This window comes from Saitoella complicata (assembly GCF_001661265.1).
Source record: "Saitoella complicata NRRL Y-17804 unplaced genomic scaffold SAICOscaffold_28, whole genome shotgun sequence".
Taxonomy (NCBI): Eukaryota; Fungi; Ascomycota; class Saitoellomycetes; order Saitoellales; family Saitoellaceae; genus Saitoella; species Saitoella complicata.
This window is the reverse complement of record NW_017567019.1, coordinates 195,245-207,921: the sequence shown is the minus strand read 5'-3', so window position 1 is coordinate 207,921 and position 12,677 is coordinate 195,245. Positions and strand designations below refer to the sequence as shown.

Genomic DNA, 12,677 nt, shown 5'->3' with positions numbered 1-12,677 from the left:
ATAAACGATAATAGTCCTAGAGAGACCGTATTCCTACTCCTAATCCTTAATCAAACAGTATCGAAAGTGAGAGATAACGCCATCCATGCCGTGCCAAAAGACTCCAAAACCTTTGCCTCCTGATCCAAAAAGTATCGTACATCCCTTTCTGAAGCATGTGTCAGATCGTCCCACGCCTATCCCTGCTAAACGCCGGGAACTTCTCCAACAAACTCTTCGACGAGGCAACCCTCTGCAACCCCGTCATCGTCGGACTCATCGTCCTCCTCCTCTCCCTCTCCTCCTCCTTCGTCCTCCCGAAAATACTACCCCTTCGCGAACTCCCCGCACTCGACCCCGGACTCGTCTTCTCATGCTCCATCCCATCGGCTTTGACGACCCAGATCGCCTGGTCATCCAGATTCTCGCTCAATTCGAGACCGGAGCCGAACCATTTCCAGCGAACGTATTTTCCGGAGCGAGTTTTAAGGAACATGCGGTCGCCTTCGACGATGGGGCGTTCACAGTGGCGGTAGGGTTCGTCGACATGGATGATGCGGAAGATGGTGTGGTAGTTGTCGTGGCTCGGCAAAAGAATGTCCTCTTCCGCCGGATGCTTGATTTGCACGCAATCCCCGAATTTGATAGTGGAGGGTGGGTGGAAAGATGTCGTGGGCGAGTTAGGCGGGGTTGGGTTCAGGTGGATCGGGACGGGCAGGAGTAAGAGTGATTCAGTTGGGTTGCGGGTGGAGGATTTGTGGACGGTGACTTTCCCGTAAGGGCGTTTCACGCATAATCTCCAATCTTCGTGGGCGGAGCGGAAAGTGACGATTCCGCTCGCCACGGGAATTGGACGGATTTTAGATTCGAGGTCTTCGAAGATGGAGAGGGTTGTTGAGATGTGTGCTGCTACCATCTGGACGAGGGGGAGGGAGGAGGCGCGGGAACGGTCGTAGAGGGAGCGGTAGAGGGGGGCCATGCGGACGTGCTCTTCGAAGATGCCGGTGACGACCATGTCCCACAGATTGTACGTTTTCAGGGATAATGCTTCGCCGGTACCGAGTGTTAGGGTATCATTGAGTTTGTGGAGATGAAAAACGTTGCCGGTGAGCTTTGTCAGCGCGTTGATGAGATGTTGAAAGTCCGGCTCAGGTGACAATTTCTCAATCTGCTCGACTGTGAAATGGCGACATTGCTTGCATAGCGATATCACTAGAGTGAACATGGCCTTTGCTTGGCGACTACGTTCGAAATTTTCCTTATCGTAGGCAGTTTCGTGAAAGTGGTTGAGAGCGAGTCCGGTGATTGCTTGGTCCAACAGACTGCGAGGAGGGACGCTGTTAACACCCGCTCTGTCACAGAGATGATGCAAACGAGCTCACCGATGAACATTGTCTGACATATTCGCAGCAACGCCAAGAGCCGTGACTGCCTCACGTTGAATGACGCTCAATGGTACATCTCTTCTGCAAGACATTGCGCAGATACTGTACGAGCAGCGGTGGTGATGGTGAGCTTTACACAGCTGAGCACGGATGAGTTACGGACGACCCCGACGGGAGGATGAGCGCATGACAGCGGGAGATTGTTGGACCGGGTCAGCCGGTGATTGGACGGGTGGTGTTCACCTTCATCTGTTGGGCTTCGGCTGCACCCCAGAACCGCGGGGAAGCACCGAAGATGGGGAACATGATTGGTCGAAACCTCAAAAGTCAAATGTTCAATCTGGATGGGAAACGGAGGATGTTAAATCGGATCGACAGTTGTTTACTCGCACTCGTCACAGCGCGCAGGCGTTTGAATGCTCGCGATCGTCGAGGCTTGGCGAGGCTGCCGTCAGTTGTCTGCTGCGACTCCTTGGCTTAGCATCCAAGTAGGAGCTGTTTATCCCTCTATAGATAGACAAAGAGCTCTGTGTGACGCGTCCCTCACCGGGGCTTCGGCGGGCTGCCGACCAGCCGACAATACAGCTGACCGTCAGCTACGGGGCCAACAACGCGGCCCTTCCCGCCGCATATAAGCTGCCAAATATTACCAAACGAACTCGTAGACTCCTTGCAACTGTCTGCTCTCCTCTTCGTTCCTCGTAATCCGCTCACAACAAACTTATCTTGGTGCGTGCGCCTATCCGATTCATGCTCACATGCAAATCCCTCACGCAACACATACTCAGCGATCGCAGCGTCACCTGGACAGACCGTCACTATGAAAAGGCACGCCCGTACCCCCGGACCTCCAGGACAGCAACGGCGACGACAACGCATACACCCCAATAACCACCACCAATACGATCAACGATGGCAACTATGTTTCCGCTCTCACCGTTCCTCGGTGCAACGAGAGAATCAGGCGGAACTCCGCCCGAGATCAACCTTACCGAAGCCGACCAAGCTTCGTCTACCGGAGGCAACACGCAGCCCGGCTCCTACAATTCCGCGTCCTTCTCGAGCAGCTACAATCTCCCTGCTATGCCGACTGACTTTCCCAAGTTGAAGACGGCGAGGAAGGTGGATAATGCTGCCGAGGTGAGGCCTGATGACTGGGAGATGGATAGACATTTCTACACCAAGTGCTGTACGTGAATTCTTCCGATTAGTGGATGAATGCTAACGATACACGTACAGTAAACGCACAGATCCACCCTCTCGTCTCCTCCTTCTTCCAGCTCTCACAATCGTCGAACCGTATCGTGGCTCGCTACTGCCATCTCCACCCAAACACAGACCCAGAAGCGCTAAAACGCGTTCTCTCCTACAAACCAAGAGAATTCGCTTGGGCCGGTGCCGATTTGTTCAACGTCACCACAAAGAGCGGTGCACGACAGATGATTGTCGTCGAGACGAATTCCTGTCCTTCTGGGCAGAAGAGTATGCCACTCCTCTCAGAATGGGAAGAGCATGGAGGGTATCTGAGGGTGTTGCAGGGTGTTGGGTTGGTGAAGCCTTTGAATAATAGTGGAGGAGATCAGAAGAGTCCGGCGACGGCGACGGATGAGCCGACGCTCGGGGCACAGAAGCTGGTGGACGCTGTTAGTGTCCAACTCGCTGAAGCGCAATTGAAGGAGGCAGAGCATGAGGGAGGTCCGCCGGTCCAGTCTTTTGCACCAAGTGCTGAGGCACAGAAGAAGCCACGCACCTGGATCGCTGAAAGACCGGATGAAATCGAGGGTGATCTCGCTGTTGTCTGGGACAAGAACAAGATGGAGGCTACAGGCTACGCGAGTGTGTTGGCAGACATGACAAAGGAGAACGTCTGGTGTGTCGAGTTTTACGAGTGGGATGATGATCCGCCTGTCAAGTGGGAAGACGGAATCATGTATGTCCGTCCAGAGCCGGGCGTGTGGAAGCCGATTCGTGCAGCGTTCCGGTATGTTACTGCGGCACCGTGGAAGCGTATCCCGCTTCGTACCAAGACCCGGATTTTGAATCCGATTGTTGCGTGTCTTGCTGGTGGACGTAACAAGGCTATGGCTTCCGTTGCTTATGACTTGTTCAACGCGGAGATGGCAGGCACTGGACTTCGAATTCTCGTCCCAGAAACCATCAATAATGTCCGAAAGGATGAAGTGCCATTGCGTGTTGCTTCTTGGGGTGGCTTCGCAGTCATCAAAAATCCTTACTCGAACGCAGGTCAGGGTGTCTGGACCATCACTAACGCAAAGGAGTTGGACGAGTTCATGGCCTTACCGCAAAAGTACGACAAACTCATCGTGCAATCCCTCATCGGAAACGCTTCCTGGTCGTCCACGGCCAGAACTGGCTTGCAGTACCATATTGGCAGCATGCCAGACAAGAAGAACCAGACGTTCGTGTCTGATATTAGGTGTATGATTACGGCTACACCTGAAGGTTTCAAACCTGTCGCTATCTACGCCAGACGCGCCAGGAAGCCGCTTGTTGGCCATCTCGAAGAGGCACGTAAGAAGAATTGGTCGAGTTGGGAAATGCTCGGTACCAACCTCTCTGTCAAACTCGCCGACGGTGGCTTCACGACCGAGACGGAGCGCTTGTTGCTCATGGACCGCAAAGATTTTAACTCCCTCGGTATCAGCATCGATGATTTGATCGATGGGTACGTGCAGACTGTGTTGAGTGTTATTGCGATTGATAAGTTGGCGAGGAGGTTGGTGGATGAGAGTACGGGAAAGTTCAATATTAAGTTGTTTAAGGCGTTGAATGATGATGCGGCGTTGTTGAAGGAGATTGAGGCGGCGAATACGAATGGGGAGTTGATGTGATTGAACTTTGCTTCCTAGGTTACACTTGTTTTGGGTCATTGCTTTGATTGATATTACGGAATTTGAGACTGTCTTTTTGGCGTTCCCTGCAACTGGAACCTGCGTGAGAATTGCACAAATGTAATGTTCAAAATGTGATAAATTAAGAGCAGGCCAGCCTTGCTCGCTATAATAGCTAGTGCTCTAGTATATAAGTCCTCTCCCAAATAGATAAGAATAGTAACGCCGATTCGCCCTTGTGATGTATATGATTTCACGCTCCCCTCCAATTCTCCATGACCATATGGTATACCATCTTCTCACGCTCATCCAATGATTGGAGCACTTACGTTTCGAACCAGTCGAAAGAGCACTTCTCACCAGACGCCTCCTGCAAAAACTGTCTCCTCATTTTTCTCCTCCAGCCTTGGAGTTCACGCCACTCGTCGTCATTGAGGATAGAGACGGGGAAGGATGAGCGGTCATAGTCGTCGCGGTTGTAGGTGTATGCGGGCGTTGGGTTGTTGTACGCGAACGTCACGCTCTTCTTTCTCGGGGTGAGGAGTTCGCTGCCTTCGGACATGGAGGAACCGCAGTCGGATAGGCCAGCGGGGGTGTCGGGCATGGAGTCGGAAAGACCGGAGATGGACTCGTTGTCGTCGTCATCGAAGGAGGAGCGGGTTTCGTAGTGGCTTGTGGTGGGGAGGAGGGAGAAGGAGGACATGAATGGGAAGCCCTTCAGTTGAGGACGGTCGGAGGAGGAGAGCGTGGTAGGGTTTGCGGGTGCGGCATAGGTGTATGTTGTCACCTCTTCCGTTGGAGAAGTCTGGATTGGTGCGACGAGATGGGAGAATGCCGGGAGTGGGAGCTTGGTGAGCCTCGGCTTTTGCGAGATAGAGAGGGCTTCCAGGGAAGGAGCGTTGTATGACTGGTTGGTCTCGAGAGGGAAGCGGAGGAGAACCATGGCGATGATGACAGGTGGACGATGGGATAGAAGTCTACTCGGAGTACAGGATGGGGATTCACGGGGGTATATAAAGGCCTTTCTTCTGGGCCGAGCCGTCTAAGTGAAGCAAGTTGGACGTTCACTTTACAGGCCGCGTTGAGATTAGCGCCGCGGGAGCTCGAGCCAGGCGTCGCCGCCACCGCGAAACAGAGGAAGAGAGAGAGCCGTTGAGTAGGGTACCGTAACCATCGATCTGAGCACAAGGGAGGGAGGCTGGTTGCTTGGATCGGAAGTTTTTTCAGCTGGCTGTTGATACGGGACCGGCACATACAGTCAAGTACTTCTTTACATCGAGTTTCCCGCCGGCCGCGGTGCATGATCGTGCGCAGCAGGCTAGATGCATCCCGCTCAGGTGGTCCGTGCACCCTGGAGGCCGCCCTGCCGCTTTGGTCGATTCCCGATTCCAAAAAGAAGCTCCCTCGAAGCAGTTGCTGTCAGGTTGTGTCAAGCCAGCCACCGGGGTCTGGACGAAGCTCGCTGCGATCTAGAAAGCCGTAACGGGCGTCCCTGCAAGGAAACGGGCACTTGCACATCCCTTGTTCTTCCCTCCGCTATGGAGATGTGGGTCAGATCGCTCAAAGACATGGGTTCATTACTGTTATTATTAAAGGAGGGAGCATGCGCTCGACCGGATACAGACATTTTAAAGCTTCCTCTTCCCATCTTCATCGAGTTCCTTCATCTCCACTTGCACAGGCTTCGGCACGCTGTGTACATCGGAGCGAATAGGAACAGGGATTGCCTCTTTTGTCTCCACGATCCATTCACGTAGTTTTTCTTTGCTGATGTCCACCACCTGTCCGATCATGGCCCTTGACACCCTCTCAATGGGTCCGCCGAGGTTCAATGAGTAGACGGTGTAAGCTCCAGCAGCGAGAAGCGCAAGGAACAAAAAGTAAACTGGGTTTCTCAACACCGCAATAAACTCGTTCCATCCAAGAGCCACCATCAATCCGTACATCCAGATAGGAATGCTCGCACCAGACGAAATCGTAGACCTCTTTGCTTCCACGTACACAGCATCCGCAGCACGCCTAAATCGGTCCGAGATGTCCCGTTGACGCGAGGCTGAAAGCACCTGAAACAGGTCCTTCGGCTCCACGCCGTCTTCACTCCCTGCAATGTCCACGCTAGGCTGAGAGCCGTCTGACAGCCGGATCGTCGAGATAATCGGAATGAGCTTGAGTGTCTCATTACGCGCATCCCTGTACTTGCTGTCGATATCGTCGCTGGGCTTCCACACCCTGGGAACACCATCCTCGTCGTACCGGAAGCGGTCCTCAAAGTACTCACGCAGGTTGGACGACAAGTTGCCATCAGTAGCCTCCTCATCGATTCGTGACCTCAAGACCGTCCAGGCATGCTTGCGCAATTCACCAACCCCGGCATCTTGCTCTTCCTCTGACGAGTTGAAGCTGCGAGCTTTAGATAGGAATGTCAACTCGGCTTCAGAACGAGTCTTCTCGAATGCGTTCATGACCTTGTCCCACATATCCTCCTTGGGCTGCTTGAATGCCAAAAGAATTGGCTCGTCCAACTCCTGCTTGATCTTCTTCTCCAAACGAGTCGCAAGACGCTTCATTTCTTCCAATCGCATTCGAGAAGCAACGGCTGCGATCTCCCTCGCCAACACCTGCAACTCCTCGTCAAAAGTCCATGATGTACCCTCAATGCAGCAGCTCTCCGCTTCAGTTCTGAAGGCAGCAATAGCGGACTCACTGGCATCGCGAACGAGCGCAGCAAAGTCATAGTTGGTCTTGCCGGTAATGCCGGCTGTGACCTTGTCGCTGAACTGCCTGAGGGAGCCTTTGTGAAGCGCGGCAAGCTGAGCCAGGAAGAGAACGTGCAGACGAGCGTCGACGCGCTTGACAAGGTCAGCCCTCTTACGCTCGTAGACCTCACGGTGGTATCTTGACGCTTCGTGGTCGAAAGACTCCAAGGCGCTCTTGCGGATGATACTCATCTGAGGGCCGAGCCCCTCGAGAACCTTCCCCGACTGCATGGCCTGCTGCAAAGGCAAAAGAGCATCCTCGAATTTGTTGATAGTCTCGTTGCTGATCTCGTCACAGCGGTACTGTGCGAGCAGTTGCTGCTGGGTGGGCAGGTCGAGATCCTTGTTGTGCACAATTTGGTCCCAAATGCTCGAAGTGTAGTGTGTCAATCCATCCGCAGGGATTCGCTTGTGGTATTCCTTGCGGAATACGAAGCCAGAGTTGGTAGGTGTGACGAAGCGTTCCCGAAGCTGCGCTGCCTCCTCGTCAAACTTCTCCGGCATGAGGATTTTGTGCGGCAAGGTTGTGAACTCCATATTGAAGTAGTCCTCAATCTTGGACTCCTCCAGACCTTCCGGCTTAGAGATTGACGCCCACAGACGTTGCAAGTCGGCGGTCAAGGTGTCGGCAAGGTTCTTGAGGGGAGTTGCACCGACGTGATCCCTGATGACGAAGAACAGCATCGACCTCTCGCGCTTTTCCTTTTGGAAGAGCTGCAAGTTTACTTCGAGGACTGTCTTGAGGAGGCCCATGTTGGCTCCCTGGTAAAGACCAACTTGATGCTCCCAGAGATTGACGATGATAACTTCGCTTGTAGCGAGGGAGAACAACGCTGACTTTCGCTCGAAATCCTGTGAGCCGGTAAGCATGTGTCCTGGAGAGTGGTATTGCCTACCAACACACCTGATCGTCACCTCTCTCCCGACCGTCGGTACCTTCGACGTCCATCACCAAACAATGCGAGTCAACACCACGGGACATCCAGATACCCTTCGTGGTTTGTCTTCGCTGCGCTTCTGCCATGGTCGCGAAATCCGTACCGAATAGCTTGTTAAGAAGCGTTGATTTACCGGTCGATTGGCTTCCAAAGACGGCAACCATGTTGTAATTGAAGCCCGCATCGGCAAGGCCGGACGTCTTCAGAAAAGAAGGGAGGTCATTACTGTTGGCAGTCCGTCAGTGTATGTCTGCTGGCAGAGCAGTCACTTCGGCATACGTAAAGTTCTTTTCTCCATCAATAAGTTGTATGGACGGGTATGTATGCTGTTCCTCGGCCATTGCAATTTAATTGGGTGCAATTGCGACGGTCGGGGGTGTTGTTCGCTTGAGCCCTCGGGACCAGCCATGACATCTGTGGGGTCGTGCACGTGAGCCATCTCAAAGGAATGTATGAAAAGATTGCGACAACTTGTGGTATTATGATATACGTCTATAATTTAAGTATTTGGAACAGCCCATCAATGAAAAACGCCGGAATCCTGCCCTCCGCACCAACACGCCTTCCTCTAGACAATACTTTTTCACAACTGTAGACCACCTCTCACTTTAATCTTGTGCAAATTCGGGTTGATGAGGCGCGAATAATGACGGCAAGTCCTGGGTCAGAAACATGGGCGCCGTGATTTGAACCGGCGAGAAAGCTTCGTAGTTGTCACTGTCCTCAGCAGTCTGCTCATACCCAGTCACGGTAACTTCCGGAAGTTCGTGAGCAGTACTGTTGCTTGCAAAGATGATTCTATCGGCTTCGGCGTCTTGCTGTGGCGGCCACGGTTTTGGTGATGGCGACCTCCGGGGCTGCTCCTGTTGCTTATGAATGCGTGGGTATGTAATCGCGGGTTGCACAAGAACTTCGGCTCTTGCGGCTTTTTTCTTCCGTTCTAGAGCTTCAATTCGTGCTTTTGCCTCCCGTAGCTCTTTCTCCAGCCTCTGAATGGACTTCGAACCGCTTTCGCTGTCGATGAGGTCGCGCGTTGTCTCTCGTGGCCGTAATGTAGATCCATTGTCTTCGTGTGATCGTGTTCGAACATGAGGTAGAGGCGTTGAGTCATCAACCTTCAGACTATTGCGCCAAGAGGCTGATGGAGGGATACCCAGGCTGTAATTGACTTGTTGCATCTCAGGAGTAGGCGCGGTTTTCGGCTGTTCGACTGCTTGTTGCGGCTGCGGAGCTTCCTGCGTTTGGACAGCAGCTGGGTGGCGTTTCGAGCTATAGTCTTCACGTTGATTCTGTACTGATGGACGAACTGGGGACGCGAGTTTCACTCGTCGTGGCTGTTCGGTTTGAGTTTCGACTTCCTTGGAATTGGATCGGTGTCGGTTTGGGATCTTCGGTTTCCGTGATACAGGCTCCGCAACTGGGCGCTCTTCTGATGGTTTATCGTGGTCGCGTCCTGATGATGTTTCTGTGGTCTGCGCTTTTTCGTCTGTCGATGTAGATGTTCTCGGGGGCTGTTTCTCGATCAGGGATGACAGCGATGCGCGCTTGCTCACAACCATTCGCTTCGCTGGACGCTCTTCTGGGATATCCGGGGCTGGAGCCCTCCTCTTTGTTGCTGATTGTGTTGCTGATTCGATGTACTCCTCATATTCACCCTTCGCTTTCTTCCACGCGTTCTTGATCCCGTTCACCCACCCCGATACCACGGACTCAGCCTTATCTGATATTGATGAGCGAGACTGGCGAACATTCAGCAGCTTGTTTCCCTTACGGCCGGGTATCCGCGACGGCTTCAATGGCCTTTTTGACTCCATGGTTGGACGTAATGGTGTTTTGTTTTGATTGTACGAGCCTACTGCAGACCTGGCAGCTGACGGCACCTGAGTACCGCGCGTACCCGTGGGAAAGGTAGAGCGTAAATGGACAATTCCCTGTCTTTGTAATCGAACTCTCCAGCAATTCTTGTATGTAAGAATCTTTGACCTTAACGGGCAAACCACGATTTTCAGGAATATGTTTCCTGAGTCAGTATGATACACACGATGATATCTGGCACAATCCTCGATTTCTGGGGTAAAGCATTTGAAATGGCCAGAATGCCCTACGCCTGCAGAAATCATGGATTACAAAACCTCACTTAATCCATGATCGTGTTATGGATAACAGGATCCAAACCGTGAGTTCGGTCAGAATAATTCATGATCTTATTTGGCATGATCCATGGTAATCCATGATACAGACTGGTATGATTCACGATGAAATTGGGGTTAATCCCAGAAAACATCGTGCCAAAAATGCAAAGGAGCGTGGGTGAAAATATAGGGCAGTTGAAGCCAAAAGAGCCAGATTACCAGGTAGAAGAGATATGTTGTGAGAATTCTAATAGTTCAAGGAACTTAAGGTGTTTAGTTTACTCAGGTACTTTGATGCACCTTTTTCTTTGGCAGTGATGCACGATTTTATCCGGGATTGTAATGGACGAATCCACAATCTTGACGTGGATTACGCTTTTGCTAAAGCGAAATCGTGTTTAATCCATGGTTTTTCGCTTTGTAGGCCCGTTTGGGGGAAGTCTCATCAATTGGAGCGTGAAAGCAGTGTCAACACGTAATATCAACCCTGTTAATCTGACATCTGGGAGTATAATCGCAGCAACTCAGACGTAGCAATCGCCATGAAACTCCCTACGAGCCCCCCGAATTCGACTGTCACGAATACCTGATTCGTGATTGCACAAGAATGGAATAACATATTCCACTTCCAGCAAAGGCACTTGAATAAGTCATTCAACTGTACGAAACACACGAACAAAGTCGGAAAGTATTCAAGTAGAGTGGAATTCCTAGTGTCCGGGTTTGGATCGTGAGGTTGGCTAAATTTCATGGGTCTTTGATGGATCAACGAGGATCAAAGATCAAGGGTCTTTGATGGATCAACAAGGATCAATGGTCTTTAGTGGCGGTTCTTCGGCCTGCGCCTCTCGAGAGTGACATGTGAGCACTGAGTGCTGATGCGCTGGCAAATTTCACCAAGTCCTCAGCACCAACCAGGAACCCACCACCATCAACGTCTCAATCTCCCTGGGTGTCTCATGACTGACTGACGAAAGCATCGAATCCTACGCCTCCTTGGTCCTCTCCTATCGATGTACGAGTCCCTGGCTCTCTCCCATCTGTTCTCCTGATGCTTTGGCTTGTATCGTCTCAACCCAAACTGAGCACATGATCGCTGTTGCTGAAAGGTTAACATGATGGTTGTTTAATCTCGACACTCTTGCTTGATGTCTCCTCTTATTCGGGTGAGTAGAATCCAGACGGAACTGCTGCTTGCTGGTGGAACAGGCATTTACATTTGGAAGTGGCTGTACCGTCAACTGCTATCGGTATCGTTTGAATCTCATAATAATATCAATGGGCCTAGAATGATGACCTGTGATAGATGGGACCAATGAGCGTCACATCTGTGCAGTGTACAATCATGAGGTAGAATAGTATAACAGTGTAGTGGTGGTAAATTGTAAAACATTCTACTTTCAAGACGAATTGTCAATCCAGATTGTGCCCAGAATATCTCACTAACTCAAATAACTCTATGCGTGATACTGGATAATTTTGTTCGTGTTTTATAATCGTGTTTGGTAGAATTTGGGGGTTTCGTAGGGACTCTAGCTATAGCACACCGCCCTCGCATGAGTAATCGACGATGGAATGGTCAGGGAACGCCAACCTTCCGCGATTAACTGATTCAGGGATTTTCTATGAGGCAACCCCTAATCGTGGACCAGGGCTTCCTAGGTCGGGTTTGGTCCTTGATCTTTTTGTTATGGACATCAGACGATTTTGTCATGAAAGCCAGGACTATTTGCATCATATAGTCCTAATCTTTGACATCAATCGGCATAATCCAATATCAAATGTGGCAATCTCGCACAACCACGAATTGATTCAGTATAATCCCAGGCGCTGTTTCGCATATCCTTGAAGAGGTTTGGCTTCAGATTCCTTGGCCTGACAAAGTGAAAAAGTCATGGATTGAGCATAATTCTCTTAGGTAAGTGCGGAATCCACGTCAAGATTGTGGGTTTGTCTGAGATTAAACATTAAATTACGCACTTTATTGTGGATTACTATCCCGGCAGAAATCTAAAGCAAATTGTGGCCGAAACGGGATTTTGTAATCCATGATTCTCACGAATGCAAGGTGACGCGTACGTTGTAATTGTTCGGGACAATTCTTGATACTTCTACGCAAACTCTTTGGCCGTTTTAAGGGGACCTATCTGGCATTCCACGCGAAAGCTACAGGAATAATCCCAGTTACTCCAGCATGAAAGATATATGAGTGATATCAATGCCCTATAGCAAGCCGTACAACAGGAGCGTTTCTGATGAGATCCTTGGAAACTGTCAAGCGAATAATGATACATACCAATTGATCCATCCGTATGTATACAAGTTCTCGAGCCCTACGCTATGGACAGTGTTCGTACACATTGCAACAGACTCCCTACGATCAATCGTATTTATACATTCGGCCATACAATTGATATGGTTCACGTTGCTGCTATTGTAGCTCTGTTAAACCACTCATCATAAAATACATGGTAAAACTTAACCCCGTAATCTCACTTTTTTGCCCTGATAATACTGTACTTTCTTGCAACTTTTCCAGACTGGAACCGATTTCATTATGGATAATGCGGAATAAATCGTGGTTTGGATCCCGAAATCCATGATACGATCTTGGATTCATCCACGATATCAAACC

The 12,677-nt window shown here is 50.9% G+C and overlaps 5 protein-coding genes across 5 annotated transcripts; 2 read left to right on the top strand and 3 right to left on the bottom strand.

Moving 5' to 3' along the window:
• Nucleotides 1–67: 67 nt before the first annotated feature.
• Nucleotides 68–724, top strand: SAICODRAFT_32115 (uncharacterized protein; the record flags this gene model as incomplete). Its single annotated transcript, XM_019168119.1, has 1 exon — nucleotides 68–724. A coding segment is annotated over exon 1 (515 nt), but the record flags the coding sequence as incomplete, so codon positions are not given.
• Nucleotides 725–2,022: 1,298 nt separating this feature from the next.
• Nucleotides 2,023–4,216, top strand: SAICODRAFT_21924 (uncharacterized protein; the record flags this gene model as incomplete). Its single annotated transcript, XM_019166492.1, has 3 exons — nucleotides 2,023–2,093; nucleotides 2,153–2,553; nucleotides 2,604–4,216. The coding sequence occupies exons 2-3, from the start codon at nucleotides 2,277–2,279 to the stop codon at nucleotides 4,214–4,216; spliced, it is 1,890 nt and encodes a 629-aa protein (XP_019021295.1). The 5' UTR covers nucleotides 2,023–2,093; nucleotides 2,153–2,276.
• Nucleotides 4,217–4,541: 325 nt separating this feature from the next.
• On the bottom strand, nucleotides 4,542–5,159 carry SAICODRAFT_37443 (uncharacterized protein; the record flags this gene model as incomplete). Its single annotated transcript, XM_019168562.1, has 1 exon — nucleotides 4,542–5,159. The coding sequence occupies one exon, from the start codon at nucleotides 5,157–5,159 to the stop codon at nucleotides 4,542–4,544; it is 618 nt and encodes a 205-aa protein (XP_019021294.1).
• A 685-nt stretch (nucleotides 5,160–5,844) lies between these two features.
• Nucleotides 5,845–8,251, bottom strand: SAICODRAFT_10230 (root hair defective 3 GTP-binding protein; the record flags this gene model as incomplete). Its single annotated transcript, XM_019165198.1, has 3 exons — nucleotides 5,845–7,824; nucleotides 7,877–8,135; nucleotides 8,190–8,251. The coding sequence occupies 3 exons, from the start codon at nucleotides 8,249–8,251 to the stop codon at nucleotides 5,845–5,847; spliced, it is 2,301 nt and encodes a 766-aa protein (XP_019021293.1).
• Nucleotides 8,252–8,373: 122 nt separating this feature from the next.
• On the bottom strand, nucleotides 8,374–9,748 carry SAICODRAFT_32113 (uncharacterized protein). The gene has a single exon (XM_019168118.1). The coding sequence runs from the start codon at nucleotides 9,722–9,724 to the stop codon at nucleotides 8,519–8,521; it is 1,206 nt and encodes a 401-aa protein (XP_019021292.1). The 5' UTR covers nucleotides 9,725–9,748; the 3' UTR covers nucleotides 8,374–8,518.
• Between the last annotated feature and the right edge of the window lie 2,929 nt (nucleotides 9,749–12,677).